This window comes from Paralichthys olivaceus, chromosome 7 (genome assembly GCF_024713975.1).
Source record: "Paralichthys olivaceus isolate ysfri-2021 chromosome 7, ASM2471397v2, whole genome shotgun sequence".
NCBI lineage: Eukaryota > Metazoa > Chordata > Actinopteri > Pleuronectiformes > Paralichthyidae > Paralichthys > Paralichthys olivaceus.
Window position 1 is genome coordinate 7,483,386 of NC_091099.1, and position 18,904 is coordinate 7,502,289.

General features: G+C 41.2%; 1 protein-coding gene across 1 annotated transcript in view; it reads right to left on the reverse strand.

Moving 5' to 3' along the window:
• The window catches only part of cdh13 (cadherin 13, H-cadherin (heart)), a 275,119-nt gene that overhangs the window by 14,287 nt on the left and 241,928 nt on the right, over positions 1–18,904 (reverse strand). Inside the window, exon 13 of the mRNA XM_020079467.2 lies at positions 1,957–2,190. Coding sequence (XP_019935026.2) covers positions 1,957–2,190 — 234 coding nt within the window. The remainder of the gene's footprint in view (positions 1–1,956; positions 2,191–18,904) is intronic.

Below are 18,904 nucleotides of genomic sequence, written 5' to 3' on the forward strand. Positions count from 1 at the left end.
ATTTAACTAAAATGGTACATGGACTCTATTTATATAGTGCTTTAATGTAGCACCTTTCATTACAGGTGAAACAGTGCGTCTTCATCTATCACTCTCATTCACACACTGGCAGGTTCAGTTTCTTGCCCAAGGACACTATGGTAAGTAGACCGGAGGAGCCAGGAATCAAACCGCTGCCGATCTGATTATCGGAGGACCCCCTCTATCTCCTGAGCTATAGCTGCCACTGCAACTACTAACTATACTTTAATGGCAAAATGGCTGCTTTAAAAAAAGGTCAAAGATGCAGTTTCAAACCAGTGAGTGAACCTCAAAACAATTAGATAGTTTCCATTTCAAACAGAAATATTTATCTCTTGTATTGTAATTTAAGATGGGAATATACAGAGATAGGAAACTGTGACACATTAAGGAAAAAAACTGTGTTTTAGTTCAGTGCCTTCAGAACAGTTCCGGGCCTCACTGCTAGATTCCAGTTATTCTATCAGTGTTGAACACTATAGTTTCTCAGGATATTCCCTCATGTGGTGTTTTGATGATGGTTGACAATAGTGTTTGAGACTCCTGCTGTATATCGTCATTTGCTTTTAGATCTGTTGACGGTGAGAGCCACAGAGCTACAGAGAGAAAGTCATTATTTTGTTCAGTCTTCCAGAAGTAAAAGCCTGGTTCGTTTTTGTTCTCCATGAACAATGTTAAACTGACTGGTGGTTGAGGTAAATGTTATGCTTGAGTGGGCATGAACCTTTCCAAGATGAATCATCAGTACAAAAAAGACAATAATTGGTCTTTGATAAAAAGTCAGTCAAGTCTGAGTCAAAGAGTCAAAGTGCTGCTAATAGATGCACTGTATGAATGTGTGTGTGAATGGGTGAATGGCAAAACTGTACTGTAAAGCGCTTTGAGTGGTCATCAAAAATAGAAAAGCACTACGTAAATACAAACCACAACCATTGAAAAAACATCCAATCGTTGAGCTTCAACTCATTTTACGTTGCTGCTAATTGTAGTTGACAATTGTTAATTCATCACCCTGCAGCTTTAATAGATTCACTTTCAGATTCTGGATCAATTTTGGATGATTGGGAGTTTTGGACCATTTTCATATTCATCAAAATCGCTCACCTACTCCAATGTTTTGAACAACTCTGTGATTAAAAGTGGGATTTCTCTTTCAAACAAACTGGATATTAATTGTATCCTCTTTTATTCAAAGAAACAATTATTAAACAGTTTTAAGAACTGAATCCACTTGTTGAACATGAATCAATGCAAAAACTGTTATTATTATAAGAGATGTGCTATTGAGCCGTAACCACCATCTCTCCTGCTTTTACACAAACAGCTGGGTCGGGCACAGCGGCAGTCCACCTCAGTGGGAGCCAGCTCCTTCTCCGCTCGCTCGATCTGTCTCTTCCAGTGCTGGTGATTGAGGAGTGTCTGTACCTCCCTCTCCCGCTGTCAGTCACAGCTAATACCTCTGGGCACGTTCTAGGTCTGCTCTGTCACTCAAACACACACAGACAGCGCTGTCGGTCATGCAACCCCCCAATCAATGTCTTGGTTGTCCGTCTGTTTGTCTGTCCTCCCTCCCTCCCTCCTTCATTTTACTCTTCATCCTCATCATGTGATAAGTATGAGTTACTGCGGCTCTGCTCTGTATTCATATTAACACCGTGCGACAGGAAATAAAAGTGTATTCAGGTGAACTGATCCTTCTTGGGTAGAAAGGTTCTTTTGTGCTTTGACAGCTTTCTCTCAACCTGCTCAAACTGTCTTTTTTTAATTTATTTGTATCCCTTCATTCCCTGGAGGAAGAGGCAGAAAAGCAATGGGGGAATAATAACGGGGCGGAAAAAGATAAATAAAAATGCCTGTTAATAAAACCCCACTAAAACTGCTCAGTTCAGTCAAGGAAAAGAGTATTCAACTATTTTTAAAGAATAAAATACTCACAGTTGACTCTGGCAACTTTCCATGTTTTATCCAGACCCGGCTGTTTCCCCAGCTCTATCTTAAAGGGTGCTCCATTGGGTGGAAGGTCCTCGTCCCGTCCCCCAACTGTGACCACCCTCAAATCATGGGCATCTTCACATACTTGTGCTACCGATGGGACAACGTAGGGGGCGTTGTCATTGTAGTCTTCCAGGTAGATAATCAATGTGCCAGTCCCTGTGGCTGCAGGGTTTCCTGAGAACAAACAAAACAGACATTGTACAAATATTAGAAGAAGTTAAGGGGAAAAGCTGATTCACGCCACTGTAGACATGGATCACCATAATTGTGTGAGCTCTAATGATTCGGGCAGATGTGAGGATACCAGAGACTATATGAGGATGGACAACATGTCTTCCACCATCCAGAAATGAAGCCAAAGTATCCCAGATACAGATGCTACCATATTGCTCCAATGACCTTAGCAAGAGTCTACGCAATAACCATCGAGGAGTTGAGCAACGGAGTCGAGGTCCTGTCGTTACACGAGTCAGTCTCAGTTGTCCATTGCAAAGTTTCTTCAGGTTTTTATAGCATAAAATATTTAATTGAAACCAAACTTAGTGAAAACATCAGTGAAGACACTATGCTTTTAAAACAAAATGCTCATAAACTTTATGAGTTCCCTTTTGGTCTTTTCTACCCATTTGTTCTGAATGAAAACCAAACCTTCTGTCATTTCAATGTCATGAATGTGAATCACAGCGGCTCGTGTTCTGCAGAAGAGCGTTCTGACTTGGCACACAGCCACCTTCGTGTTTGCATGAGATTACACCTCATTGAAGGATAATGGGTTAAAAAGCAGCTCGGCTCTTCTCCATTAGGCTGCTGCTCTCTGTTTCAGTGCGATTAGACGTTATTAAAAAAAAAGAGAGAAAAACCCTACACAACATCCACAACAGCTCTGGAGGTCAGTCAGCAATTAACACCTAAAGACAAGATCTGTAATTGGAAAATGGGTGTCCACCTTTTCAAGAAGAGAAAAAAATATAGCAGTTCAGGGTGGGGAGGGGCGGGTGAAACAAGTCAAGATATACAGTATGTGTAATACATGTCAAGAGACACTGGAATGAATCTATGCAGCTGTGAGAGAGCGTTGAACAGAAATAAATCCTTCAATGAAAGTTTGACTGGGGACAAACATTTCACAGAATCACTGATGACACAAAATGTGCAGGTTGTTTTAAGATTAAAATATGACACATGACTTTAGAGCGATGGTTTTCCTGCTCCTGTAATTTTCTGCCCCTGTCCTCAAGTGTCACACCAAAGTTGTACTATCCCTGCTTCCTTTTGTGTTTGAAGTATCTTTGCTGCTTACTCTCCTTTCAAAGGATTCCCTTACACTTCAGTTTTACTCATATATTTTTTCGTTTGCATTTTGGAACCATAAGTCTGTTTTTGGTTACTTAAATATTCTATCATCTATTCTAGACTGTTGGTCTGCTTCTTGGGCAAACCTGAAACATAACAGGTTCTGTAAAGGTTATTGAAAAACAAAGGCATTATATTGTGGAGCAAAGCATGCATTCTTGCAACCAATAAGATTAGAGACATATTCTACATCTTATTTAGATTAAGTAGTTGTTTATGTCACAATGATCTCATTATTACAGTATAAGAATGTTGTGGAGGGTATGTATCGTCTCTCCAATGCTTTTCATTTGGTATTTTACTTTACACTGACCAAAGCACAAGTTCAGCATTATGCCTTTTCTTCAGATGTCCTGCTAAACATTTACTGCACAATACAAGTCTGCTCTCTGTGCCGGTACAGTAACTGCTTACCTTTAAAAAATATTCCAGGCAGAATAATAGAAATGTAAAATACCCCTGAAAATGCTTGAGATGGAGAAATCTCCATGCGACTGTTTCCGTCCACACACAGCATCTAAAAAGAAACAACGTTAAGTGTTGCCCAGGCCACTGAATCCCTCTGGCAGATCAACGAAGGCAAGTGTCCAAGTGGTAAATATTTATTTGTGTAAATGCAGAAGTGGACTGTATGTCAAATATATTGGAAACGTTAAAGGCATGCGTAGGTGCTGATTCTCTCGGAAAATGGCAGTAATCCAACTTCATATACACCCATATAGACACACACACACACAAATAAGTCTTATCACTTTATTTATGATGAAATGCTAGAAAACCTTTTCCTATGGAATTTTTTGTTCTCAATTGATATTTTCAAGTCTCTTTTAATAGAATGATGTTCACATTTCTGTAGCAATTATCTAAACAAGTGATTCAAAAAATATATGGGAATAAAACAAGACAAGACCAAACAAGAAAATATCTGCAAACAAACATCTAGCATTGAAAGGCTTTCCAAAACACATTTGTTTTACGCAATGATTTAAAAACAGGTAAAGTGCTGAAAGGTCTAATCTCCTCAGGTGTTCGAGAGTGTCGAGGCCCCGATGGCAAACACCATTGTAGTTACCCGCCTGTATTATCTTGCAGCCAATGAAGGGAGGCAAGAATTTGAGATGGCAATGGACAAAACGTAATGGTGGCAAGTTTGGCATTTATTCTGCAAAACAATTTTGAAATGAAATGACTGCTGTCAAGGGATTAAAAAAAAACAAAAATGGAAAACAGCTCTTACATATTGTAGATAAGCCGAGCTGTGACCATATCAGCAGCAAATCAAAAGCAAAGAGGAACAACTTCAGCATACGCAGGCAGAAAATATGTTCAAAAGCAAATCAAAGGCTCTTCAGGCGAGACCCTAGATAATCTATTACCACTCCAAACACGAGACAGAGAGAGTGAGGATTGGGTTTGGATCCCCATCAGTGAAAAGAGGCACATTTCAACCCTCGGGAGAGAGAGAGGCCGCCTCGGTGCTGCAGCAGCTTTAAAAGAAGTTGTTTGTCTTCCTAAATGAACACTCCCCACAACTAATCACTCTATTTGTCCGCTCCTCTCTTCTCCCACTCTTTCTTATCTCTGTTGCATCATGCCTGTGACATCATCAGCCTGCCTCGGCAGCAACGGAGCTTGTCTGTTGTCCTCTGCTTCTCACCGCTTGGTAACGAAAGTTATGATTTAACACACTGTTCCTAAATGGCTGTTTACATCTGCAAAATGTCTACACACCTCTGCGTGATAGGCATAAAACCATGGATTACACTGAAGGAAGAAGGGACATGGTGGGATTTGTTGTGATGCCCCAAAAGCTGATTTGCCACATTGATGTAAAACAAGATTTAAACTGTAGGGGGCTTGGACTGTGAGTACCTCTGTGAAGACCAAAGCTACAGTAAACAGTGCAGCCATCTCCTAAACGACAAATAAAACACCAACGCAAAAAGGCAAAGAAGAGGACACATAAACGGAATGGTTTAGGAAATAGCTTGCTTCCTCCACCACTTTGGGCTCGTGTGCATTTCTGTGCCTTGAAAAAACAGTTGCAGAGTTTTTTTCATAGTTGTCTCCCAAATGTCTTTACCAACAGTTTCTGTATCTCCCTGCAGGAGCCATATGTTAATGCCAGTAGAGTCTGACCTATTCACATGCACCAATTCAAAAGAGTTTGGAGGTGTAAAAGTAACTGAAACGACAACAAACATACGTAACCCTAGATAATAACAGACCAACAGACACTGGAATAGACACATCTTAACAGCTTGGCCAACTAGTCAAGGTGCAGTTTACATCCACGTCTGTCCATACTTATTTAATATAAGACTATTCAATGGAAAAGGAATAAGGTAAGTCAAGAATGAAACAGATGGACAATCTGAAAACAGACTGTCTCCAGCCATAGCTGTCACCGTCTCACAGATATAAAGGTTCACAGCATTATACTCCTATATTGTGAATTTATTACAAGAGACATCTTCCTTCACAATTCATGCCTCCCTGTCTTTATTAGTCACCTCAGCAGACGTTGACCCTGGACTTTGCAATGTAATGTAAAACTTAATGTCAATGTACCTGTGAGTTAAATTAGGTGATAAGTTATAAGATAAGTTATCCAATCACCTCTGAGGCTCTGACATTTTGCATCTTGCAGGTTACACTGACATAAATAAAGAGAGAAGTCCCTGCACTATCTTGTTCTGCAGCTCTGTCCACACTGCTCTGATTTATTTTAATTAAGCTGCAACAATTAAGTCACTCACAAAGTTTCCAGACTTTCATGAGCTAAATAACTTTTGTTAAAGTGAACTCAGTTTTTTTTTGTTGAAAATTTAGATTATTAATGATACTTGAAACGGTCCAAAGCTAAAATTGACTTTGCTCCAGTTGGGATTGATCCTGATGAATTGGCTTCGGAGCAGGAGTTATACTAATTAACGAGGGAGATTAGGTTTGATTGTCTCCATCAAAGTCTCTGTTTTAAAAAGAAGCAGAGCAAGTTCAGCAGAGCTACACTCACACACAACAAAATACACTGAAACATAAGTTGTTTTCAGACATGACCTATGAGTGAAGTCTGGACTTTACCCTCATTTTTCCTTTCACACACACACACACAACACAGCGAGAGCTTCTCTGCACAGACGCATTCACAACAGCAACAATTCCTCTGCATTATTCAGGCGAGAGGTGGAGCAGCTGGGTGCAGCAGACAGAGTCAGGAAGTGATGTATAGATTCTGCTGCGGAGATCATGTGATTTTCTTTACAACACACATTACATTATTACATTACATATATGGTGTTTTTATCCAAAGCGACTTCCACTGATGTTGGGCTCCACCTCCATCCTGCAAACATCTGTAGGCTTTAGAATCAAGTTTCTGCTCTGGGATCAGCTCATAAATGTGGGATTTGACTGTTCAGGTAAAGTAGAAAATATAAAATGTAATAATCACATGCTAATTTAAACATTAACTGTTGCAGATCGTGATAAATACAAATCACAAGACATTTGGTTTAAGTATTTGTTAGTATTTTTTTCCACATTTCAGGAACTGTATTTGATGACACCTATAAAAGTTGATTACATATTTATTTCAGAAATATTTGGACGGACAGAAAAAAAAGCTATTGCCGGATCACAAACATTAAATTTAACTTTGAAGTGGCGATTTGCAGAATTTCTGTGGGGGAACAGAAACACATGATGTATATAATATACAGATATACCATTATTAAAGTATTTTCATGTAAATCGTGGATATTCAACATTCACATCACTGATTCATCCCCTCCAACCTTCAGGCATTGTCGTCCTCCTTCATCTCCATCTTCCACTGCTATTTCCTGACACCCCCACCTGCTCCTGGCTAGCAGTTAAGACATCCCTGTTATTCTCCTGTGTGCCCAGAGATGAGAGGAGAGAGCAGACTGATTGACTCCTGGGGCTGTCAGGGCTAATCCACAGCTCTACCAGCATTCCCTTTTACAAATCTGTATCTGCCCACACCACCACCAAAACACACCTTTACTCACTTTGGCTTTAGGCTAATACTTTCCTTCTGTCTGGTTGTCACTTTCTGTTGTTATCACTTAATATTTTCTTTCTGCTGTCTGAATTTCTCTTCCCACTGGGATGAAAGTCTGGGTTGTGACTAGCAGCAGTTTGCAGATAGCAGTTTCTGCCAGCGCACGTTATGGTGAGAATAAAACCTATGATCGGTTTGTGCTTGGTCTCACCTCTTGGGGCAAAAACGTGAAGCTGCAAAGTTCAATGTGAGGAAGCAATAGCAGGACACACTGGAATTTCAGTGAACGTCCACCCAGTTAAATTTTTGAGTTTTACATTTGATAGGTTTCTCATACTGTGTGTTGCAGCCATAGTTACTGCCCAACCTTTAGTGGATCTAACCCGAGTGTTGATGTGGGAACAGTAGTGCAGGATTGGCAACCAGAAGGTTCATGGTTTGAATCCTCATTTGTTCTGGGGTCTTTCTGTATGAAGTTTGCATGCTCTCCTCTTGTCTACATGGGTTTTCTCCAGGTACGCCAGCTTCCTCCCACTCTCCAAAGACATGAAGATCAGGTTAATTGGTCTGAATGTTTTTTTTTTGTCTCTGTATGTTGGCTCTTTGAAACACTGGCAACCTTTCCAGGGTGAAACCTGCCTCTCGCCCAATGGCAAGTGGGACTGGATCAAGCGTAACCCACAACTCTTTAAGGATAATATGATATATTTGTAGAGATGATGGATCCCTCAATGAATTAGGGAATTTAAACTGTTTTTTTAGAGGCCTCATTTGTTTACATTAATTTCTTTGATAGCATTCCATAACCATTTTCCCCCTTTTTAGTTCATCTTCATTTATTTATTTTTTTTACACAATTTCAATTTACGTCTTTGAAATAAATAACTTATGGTTTAATGTTTCTTCCCTGTCTCCTCATCTGGCTCTGGCCAACAGTGAATTCAGTGGAATAAAAGAAAGCCCACTTGTAGAGTCACCAAGGACAAAGCTGAAACAGGACTATTCTTATCGGGCTACATTTCTTTTTCTCATTAGAATAATCATTAAATGCCAGGACAGCTTAGGTACAAACAACCAGTGGATGATGCCCTTGGCTAAAAATATTCTGCATTGTTATTACTATGATTATTTTCCTCAGCCACATAAAAAGTAGATGATGAAGGAAATGAATTAACAACAAGCAGGGGACAAGAGGAAGGCAGGAGCTGGCGCTTGCGTGTGAGTAATGGCTCGGTGGAAAATGTCACAATGCATCATGCTGTGGCTAAACTGACAGGAAGACAAATTCACAGGTGGACTTCAGTAAGGTAATAGAGGAGAATGAGAAAAGATAAATGAAGGCAAAGTCTAAAATGAAGGAGGAGATGGGAGCAGGAGAAAAGGAGCTCTGAAGCAAAGTAATTTTGTAAATTTCTATGATTATATGAAGTGTCTGCCATGCTGGCTAAATTTTTTACCTGTCAGTTCATTAAATACCTTAGTTCATCCATTTTCGTTCTTACACTTATCTGAGGTCAGGGTTACAGTGGCAGGAGGCTTTGCTGGGTGTTCCAGACATCCCTCTTTACAGCTTTCCAGATCCTCCTGTGGGATCCTAAGTCTTTCCTAGGCCAGATGGGAAATGTTATCCCTCCAGTGAGTTCTGGGTCTAACCTGGGGTCTCCTCCCAGTCAGGCAGGCTCAGAACAACTCCAATGGAATGCACCCAGGAGGAAAGATGCCCAAACCACCTCAACTGACCCTTTTGACCTGAAGGAGTAGCGGTTCTTCTCTGAGCTCCTTTCGCATGTCTGCACTCCTCACCTTTTTCCTACGGCTGAGCCCAGCCACCCTGGGGAGCAAACCCATTTTGTCCGTTAATATCCGCATTCTTATTCTTCCGGTCACTACCCAGAGCTCATGACGATAGGTAGCTGATCAAAAGTTTTGCCTTGTGGCTCAGCACAATGGTCATGACAATACTGCTGGCCCAGCACCGATCTGTTTGTCCATCTCTGGCTCTATCTTTCCCTAAATCATGAACAAGACCGAAGATGCTAGCAGTCCTTCACTAGGGATAGCAACACATTTTCCTCATTTCTCTTCATCTCTTGTAACACTTTATTTTCAAGCCTGTATGTGATCACACTGGGATGCTTCCTTTATCCTGTGGGTTAAACATCATGGCCTCTGGAGCATTGAAGTTTTTGGGCGAGAGACCACCCTTGACAGGTTGCCAGTGTATCGCAGGACCAATATATAGAGACAAACAACCGTTAACATTCACACCATAAGTTAGTCGCCTGTCCCCGATCTGCATGTCTTTGACTGTACGAGGAAACCGGAGAAAATCCATTCAAACCCAGGGCGAGACCTGCCTCAATCATAGTCAGATGTCTGTGAGAATTCTTATGAGATATCTTTTATGTTGTTTTTTTCCTGCTTTCATTTAAAACCTCAATTACTTATGATGAAGGACAAGCTGTAGACTACACACATACTAGAGTTACCCTGCCTAGAGTCAGAGAAAAGCCCTCTCATGCTCTGGTGATTGAGTAGATTCAAGAGAAAATCTGTACTTTACATTTGTCACTTCACTTTCCTCTGGTCAGTGTATCATCTACTTACTCCATGATTCTACTGTGCTCTCACTGTCCCGCTGAGGGACACGCGACCCTATCTGCTTTTGTATTTTCCAGTTTCTCAATATCCACCTTGACACTGGACCAAGTCCCAGACCTTGTTAAAACCTCTCTTCAGATAACCCACCTTATTCTGTCCCATCACTCATCAGCCTCCTCAGGGCTTGGGCAAACACTATCACATGACACCCCGCTAATCTGATTGGCTAATCAGAAGTGTAAATGAAACCAGCCAGAGCCAATTACAACAGGCACGAGTCATAAAGAGAGATGACTTCGGGGAGAGGAGCTGCACCGGGGACAGGTGCATCGCTGTTAGTCTAGCAAATTACTTTCAAAATAGAGTTTGAGTTATCAGACGCTGGCTATTAAACCAAGCGATTGGAGGAGGAAGGTATTGATATGGCTTACACTGTGAGCTCTGTTTGTGCTAATTAAACACTTAAATTGCCTGAGAGATTTCTTGTTTTGGTCTTTCCCCAGAAAAACCTTGCTGAAGGATTTTTTACTGTGATACACCACCAGATCAAAATAAAACAGTATTTACACGTTCAAGTGAAACATTTTAATTATCAAATTTGTCTCTACAATGCCAAGCTCAAATTGTTTGGGCTTTATCTAGTTTTTAATTTGTGGAGTGCTCTCTAACTACTGAACAAACAGCAACAATCCAAAATTAGATGCACATGCAAAAGTAATTATAGGCCCTACACAGACACCTGTTCACCACAGACCTGAACACCTGAACCTCATTCCCCCAATAAAGTCCACTTTCCCTCAACCCTCAGCCAGATCGTCTGCAAGTCTTTTTCTCATGTGACAGTGGGAAAATCGTGGGTGAAAATAATAGAATGAATGATGGCCGACTAGAATTTAGCTGCCTTGGTTTCAGGGTCTTGGTATCGTGCATGGTGGCTCACTGTCACACTGTCATGACTCACGAGGACACAAGACAAGTGACGCTCGGTACATCCTTATTGCTGGAGCAGCAATTGAGGAAAAACATTTTCTTTAGAGAAACGAGAAGAAGCATTTCCCCTGAATTGACTCTCATGATTTGCGACAACCACAGCTGAACGAGCTGTCAGTCAGCTTTAACAGCTCTGCAGGGATTTTGATTCTCATATTCCCCCAACAAGTTAGAAAGGTAACCTCTTCCTGTAAGCTTAAAAAATCTAGAGGTAGCAGTGATAGCTGGGACAACAATCAGTCAATCATCATTTAAAATGATTGGGCCAAATAAGGGTCAATAATATTTGGAGCTTGTGAAATGATGTTAGAAAATAATCTCACAGCCTGCAGTTGTTGTGTGCACGAAATAATTCGGCATTCATGTACTGAATGAATTGAATCAAGGTTGTCGATATGAAATCATGTTTTACAGCTTTTCCAGCTTATTTTGTGTATTGTCCAAGGGTTCTTCTCTGAGAGATAAGTTGTGCATGTCCGAAAGTTTCTTCGTAGCTTAAAAATACTTTGTGTAGCCTGCATGTAACAGAGAGGTTCCATAGAGTCAGAGAAACAAATACTATTGCTATTAAACCAACAAAAGTAAACCTCATGTTGATGAAATTCAGTTTCTATTTCTTTCACCAGCACCAGCGGGTAGGTCGATTCTTTTTTTACCAGACAGGCGCAGACGAGCAGTTTTTCTGTTTACACTACTTGCACAATGCTAAAATAATCAACAGCTGGCTGTCGTTTAATATTTAACAGACAGATAGTAACAACAATCTTCTTACTGAACTCTTGGAATAAGAAACATATAACTATATCGCTTGAAAACCAGTTCTTTGAGTGCATTGAAATTGCCAAAATGGAGCAACCTCATCGTGCTGCTTTGATACTTTCGTATCAAATACTCGTATACTTTAGTGTTTTTCGTTTGTATTTGTGGGTTTATTTAAGGAGTCCCACGTGCACACAGGGGAGTATATATCACAGATGTAACTGAGCAGTTTTCTGTTGATTCAAATGCACAAGGTGTTAATTGGGGTGGCCCTTACGGCAACTTATAAACTGTGAGGCTGTGTACTTAAAACAGCCTCAAATCCCTGCACACCACACTCCACCACCATTAACGCACAGCCTTGACAAAAACAGATGGCGGCTTCAATTCTTCATCAGAAACTAAGCCTCTGACAGTTTTGTGGTTCTTGCGAAATACCTTTCTTGATAGACTGAAAGACATCCAGCATCAGCCGTGTTTTCCCCGATTCCATCATCTGACTTCATCTTTCATTATCCATCCCTCTGCATTTCCCATTCTCACTAATCTCATTTCATTTGGATCTCTGTCATTAAATCTACACCCAAAGCTGCTCAGGAAGCCCTCGTGGAAAATCCTGATAGAAATGCCCTGGGTGCTGACACTTTCAAAATATTAATCATATCGAATACAGCCACTTTCCACACTAGTGTTTTAGTCTGGTACTGGTGCACTCAGACAGGGGTTCGCTTGCTAAGCTGGTAGAGACGTGTTTGTCTTTGCGTGCCAGCCGCAGTGATAACTTCTGATCCGTAGATGAATCAGTATTCAAGGATGCCAGAGAGGCAGGTCCTGATAATGGCCAACAACAGAGAGAGAGAGAGATGCTTCTTCCCCAGCAAGCAACACAAAGGTATTCTTTAATCACAGAAATACTATGAGACTCTTTGCAAGTTGGTGACTTCCCCGAGAGGTTCCTCAACAGGCCGAGAAATGAAAGACGGGAAGTCGGACAGAAACGCTGAGAGACAGGCAGATATGACACTGAGGCGCTAAAGTGAGAAAGACACAGTGTGTGTTTTGGGTTAATGAGGCAGTATGGCAAGACAGGGGGAGGCAACAGGAGGTGAGATGGCATCAAGCTTTCCAGAGCATATCCCATTACACTGTCATTATCCTGGGTCAAGATGCCAACCCTGAACCCTTCCCTCAACCGTGCCTACACTGCTGCACAGGGTCATCATTGATTGGCCGGGCCAGAAAACATCTCAGCAAGGTGGTTAACCTGCTCCCCTGCCTGGCTGTCTCCATAAAGGAATTGAAGAGAGAGAGATATAGATTGAGTGAAAGCGACCTTAAGACGAGACAAGGGTAAGTAAACACTTCCAGAATTCAAATAAATCTGGTTTGGGCAAAATGTTGCTTCTCAAAGCCTCCACTCTTCATCCTCTCTCACTTTGTTCTCCTAAAAATCCACCTCATTTCTTGATACTGTCATTGGTCTCATTTGGTTCCGTGTTTCTTTTTACTCGCTTGACACTGAGCCTCTGGTTACTATGTTTACCTTTTTTTAGACAAATCCTGCACTTCGGCTCTTACTCTCTTGAATCTAGTGCAATGGATTCTTTGAAAGTCGGCGGCAGACAGGCATAACTGATTCTGTGCATTCAATATGTGTGTGTATATATATATATATATATCATCTGCTAAGAGCTCAGTCCCAAAATGTCTATTAATCCAACTTTAACTCATCAATAACTAAATCAGACTTTAGTAGAGTTTCATTATACATTTCGATGTGGGAGAACTAAAAGACTCAGTGAATACTAACATTCATCTTCACAATAACTTCCACCTTATTCCGTTCATTGCCTGAGGATGTCAGCGCACTGAGCCGACATACGGGCTCTCGCACTTTATTAATACCCTGCTGTAGTTTGAGGCGGAGTGATCACAGTGGGCTAAAGACGCAACATAGAGTCTATCTGTCTACATTTAGCCTTTCAGGCTGTCTGGCTGTGTGCTGGTGAGATGACAGACACTCAAGCAGTGCAGCCATTGGATCTGGGCAGTGCATGGCCTGTAACAGGGAAATTACTCAGCCCATTACGGCAACAAGCACCACACTGGTTCTCTGCACTTAGTGTGGCAATGAGGCAGCACGGAGGCAGACATCGCACAAGAAGACGAAGACATGTTGAGAGAAAGACAAAGGACTGCATACACACACATACAAACATGTACTTCTATGTTAGTCGGGATACCCAATGGCATACAATGCATTTCCTAGCTTACCCAGTTCCTAACCATCAAAACTAAATGCCTATATCTCTTACCCTTTAAGCCAGACATTTGAATTACTGTTCTGTGTGCCTCTGCCAACCAATACAGTTGTGGTCTACATATTTATTTAATTTCAGACTCATATGGCTTTAGCATGACCTTTATCTTTGACCACTGAAATCTAATTGGTTAACTTTTGAGTCACAACTGCTCAAAATTTGAAAAGTTTAAAATGTAGACTTGGGGTATCAGGTTCAAGAGGCCTTGTTTTTTAAGGTCACAGTGACCTTGACCTTCGTTGACCAAATTTATATACATTTTACTTTTTAATGTCTAACTGAACGTAATATATTCTCAAAATATATGTTCGCAAGAATGGGACGGACAAAGAGAAGGAAGGATGACATGTGGGGCAACTGTGGCTCAGAGGGTAGAGCGGGTCGTCTACTGACTAGAAGGTCAGTTGTTTGATTTGTACTCGGGCTCTTCCAGCAAGACAGCTGATGATGTGTGATATAAAATGATATGATGTGGGATATAAAGTGTGGCATATAGGAGTATGTGAGAGCGCTGTATGAGTGGGTGAATGTGACATTGATCATTAAGATTCTATATAGATTCAGTCCATTTACCTTTCGCACACACATTTGTTGCCCTTACCCTAATCTTAATTCCTCACAAAAATGGTTTTGAGCTAAGATTTGCAATAGAAAGACACATGCACACAAAGTGATATCGACTCACACAGTTTTATCTAATTTTATATCTGTCTGAACACTAAATAGTTGATTTTGTGACCCATTAAAATTCAGCAAACCTCTGTCCTGCTTTTTGATTGAAACCAGGGGGGATATTATCTGACTGTGGTGGATCCTGGGAGTTATCACACTGCTCAGTCTAACTGTGTGTATGTGTGTCATACTTAATATTCCTGTAATTAACAAAGCTCCCTTTGACTGTGTGGCAGTTGTCTCGCTGTGATACAGATAGACAGACACAGGTCTCCTGTCTTTACGTCCATGTGTTTCAAAGCAAACCCTGCTCGGCTCTTCTGTGCAATAACTTAAGAGTTTTTAATAGCAGGTTCTGTGGCAGCACACATGGAGGACTGCGTGTGTGTGTGGATGTGTGTGTGCCACCATGTTTCAGATGACTGGGGCTTTGATAATGTATTCATGTCTCCCAATGACAAATGGCTCCCACCAGGAGGCGGTTTAACATTTAAATGAGGAGCAGGAGAAAACATTAAACCACACACACACACGCTCTCATACACTCACATACACACTGCCATGGATACACAGGGGCAAGCCAGCGAGGCACTGCATGTACCAGGACAAAAACATTAAAAACCAGAATGAACACACAACTTCATAATCTACACACACACAAACAAACACACACACACACATAGATCCTCTATCCGTGAATCCAAAAACTAATGTGAGGGATGGAGAAGGGGATAAGATGCGGGAACAGCTGGCATCCCGACGGGGAATCAGAGAGCAGATGAGAATTTGTTGGTGTGCACAACCAGCAGTTACTGATGAGAGTTTATTCAAACAGCCCTCTGCTCAGGTAGGAACAATATCTCCTCAAACAATATTGCGCCGCTCCGCCAGCCTGCCAAGTGTCGCTGCCCAGGCAAAACTCAGCTGTGGCTTTAGAGTCATTTACTCAAAAGCACACGATGGGAGCAGAGAAACGATGTGCACAAACACAGATGTAGGGATGAGTGTGAGCACCAGCTCATGTAAATAAGCAGATTTACACATTTGTGTGCACATGCATGCACATTAGTGGTTTAACTGTATACGTATTTTTACCGAAAATTTCCAACATTGGTCTTTTGTTTCGGCACACATTTGTAACGAAATTATGGAACCAGCTCTATGGCTGCAAACCCAGGACTTCTTTATATTTAAGCAGCCTGATGCTAATAATTCAGACTGGACCAAAGCAATCACAAATCCTGAGAGAAAACTAACCGTGCCAGACCCAAACACTCAGCCTCCTGTGTTTCGTGTCCAAACACGACCCACTGTTTGCCCAGATGACAGGCATGTGCAGTGTGAGAAATTGAGTGGAAAGCTCAGCCATCATGACTGAACTCGAACAAAACCTGAATATCATTTCAAAAATATTTGTCTGAAACAAGCCCACCTGGGTCAGGTGTCCACACTTCAATAACAAAAGCCATAGGTGACTTGATAGCAGTGGATAAGCGGCCAAACCCGGCTGAGAGAACACAGGGTTTAAAGATGTGCTCAAATTCGCTGAACCAAAAACATACCAAACCGTGACCTAAAAAAAAATCTGAAGTACACACACCTCTGATGGACATGCACACAACGGCAATTCACGAAGTTCACACATCATGTGGATTAATGGCTCTGTGGGCCACTCCTGCAAGTGCAGCTGATTGCTATGGCAACAGTGTGTTACCTCCTGACTCGCAGCTGCAAATCCACCAGCTGAGATGACCCTGACCTTGACATCCACATTACCATTAGTTCACTATGTTGTTTATACCTCAGATCCTCTTTTTCTCCTCCCCTCTGCTGTCCTCTACCCATTCGCCTGTCTTCCTTGATCCTGACTTCCTTCCTGCCTCAGTATGTGTTACGTATGTTCGCTCCATTGTTCACCATCTGTTGCCGCCTGGAGAGCTGCTCCAGCTGACCTACCCCGCTGTTAACTAGGAGTAACAGTCAATCTGTTGCTAACCATGCAAAACATTTACCAAGAGTGCAATTCCCTTTTTGAACTTGTGCACAAGATCTTCTCTTAAACTGCACAGAGACCAGCCATTAACAAAGGAGATATAGTATTATTTAACCTAGTTTCAGTTACACATTTAAACATGTATGGTAACTGGGAGTTTGTTTTTCATCTGGAGAAATATTGATGAAATGTCAAAACTATAGATTATAGTTGATGCAGGAGATTTTTATTGTCAAGTATAACGACATAGCTCTGAGAAGCTAAATATATAGAGACATCTTTTTGACCCCGCTTAATACCTATTACTTCAAATTGATTTGATATATATATATATATTCTTTCCACACCCCCTTTCTGTCTGGCACTCTTTCTCCTTCTCTCACTCTCAGCCTCTCCGGTGCAGAGTGGCTATGTATTGAAGATGTAAGCGCTCGATCGATATTCTACTGATAGTCTTCATGCAGTCGGTGGGTTGTCATACAATCATTGTACGGATCGCCGTAGGGAAGGAGCAAATTTTCCCTGCTGATGACTGAGCGTGCAGCAAAAGAGGTGAGGCGGGGGTCAAGCGGATATCAGCATTCTGCTCACGTTGCAACTACATGCATGCAGACTTTGACACAGCAAGTTGTTAAAGGTTGAAGTTCTTGGATTTTCATGCTTTGGTTCGCCTACATTAATACCCTGGTAGGTAATATAGGAATAGCCTGCAGGAGCAACACACAGCATGAATGTAAATTAATCAAATCTATCTCTGTAACTAACTCATACAATCTAATGTAACTAATCATAAACAAATAATCTTCAGGGGTTGAATTCTAAGAACTTTGTCAATCCCCTGACTTTCTCTCCAGCTCCATTGGCAGGTCAAAGTTTTGACCCAGTGAAATATCTCACCATCAACAAGATGGATTGGCAGCAAATGTTGTTGTGACATCAAATGTTTTATTAAAAAAATCTGCTTTCAGACATGCACTGACCTCGAAACACTCTCCTGATGATATCCGGTGTATGTGAGAATGCAAATGTACGAGACAGTTGCTTCTGATATTCTCCTGCCAGCCCCTCAAGTAAAAGAATTAGCCCGTGTGAGAATGTTTAACGTGGTCACCAACAAAACTATGATGGTAACCACGTTAAACATGCTGTACCTGCTTGAATCAGCATGTTTGTAGTGTCCCTGTGCTGATGCATCTAACTCAAAGCAAAGCTGTGCATGAGAACAACCTCACAATGCTGATATGCATGGCTGCAAACTCAATACAGCAGCTACGACCTGCATGTTTAACATTACTACTGTCAAGATAGGTAACGATCCACAGGGGTTTAACATCTGAAACCTTCCACTAGCAAGTTAAAACTGAAGAGGACTTTTAGATTATAGGTGAAATGTCTTCATGAAACACAAGCAAGTCTAGTAGCTGATACAATTCCTCAAATTACTGAGAATAAACAGAACTGTAGATTTCACAATTTATTTGATTAATATAACTTTTATACAAACTTGTTTAGAAAAGAGTAAAATTCTTTTGAAAGTCAAACACGATCTAAACACAAGCAGCTATAAGAACTTCAGGAAGCTTCTGATCAATGAGGAAGAAATGGTGACAGTAATTAAAAAAAGCTTTTGATGCCAATTTTCAGTTCTTGAAAATTGGATGGAATGTGTTTTAAGTCATTATCATAAGTTTGTATCGTAAGTGCAGCTGTCAGGGGCCTGTTTCTAAAATAAAGTTATCTGGGGTCATTGTCTTCACACATTTAGCAGATGGTGGTAGATTTGATAATGTCAATCACAAATGACAGTGACTCTGATAGAAATCCCATATGCTCATGCATAGATTGAAGAAAGGAGTTTGCTTTGATTGATGAAACTTGTCAAAATTAACAGGAGAGGAAATTCTTCCATGTGAAAGACAACAGGTTACACGTGGCATCTTTAAAAGTAGAATAATATCAGGTTGTGTCGTGTTCCCTACTTCTCATCTGGCTCTAATCTGACTCTCTGCCCTGTCCACTTATTATCTTCATCCTTTCTCTTCTTCTCTCAACCACTTCCCTGGCTCTATATCTTTATCCAGTTATCTCCCCTTATGTCCCTTTCTCCTCTTCCCTTGACCCTTTCGCCTCCTCCACCTCTGTCTCCTGCCCCGTCCTTACTCCTCTTTCAAC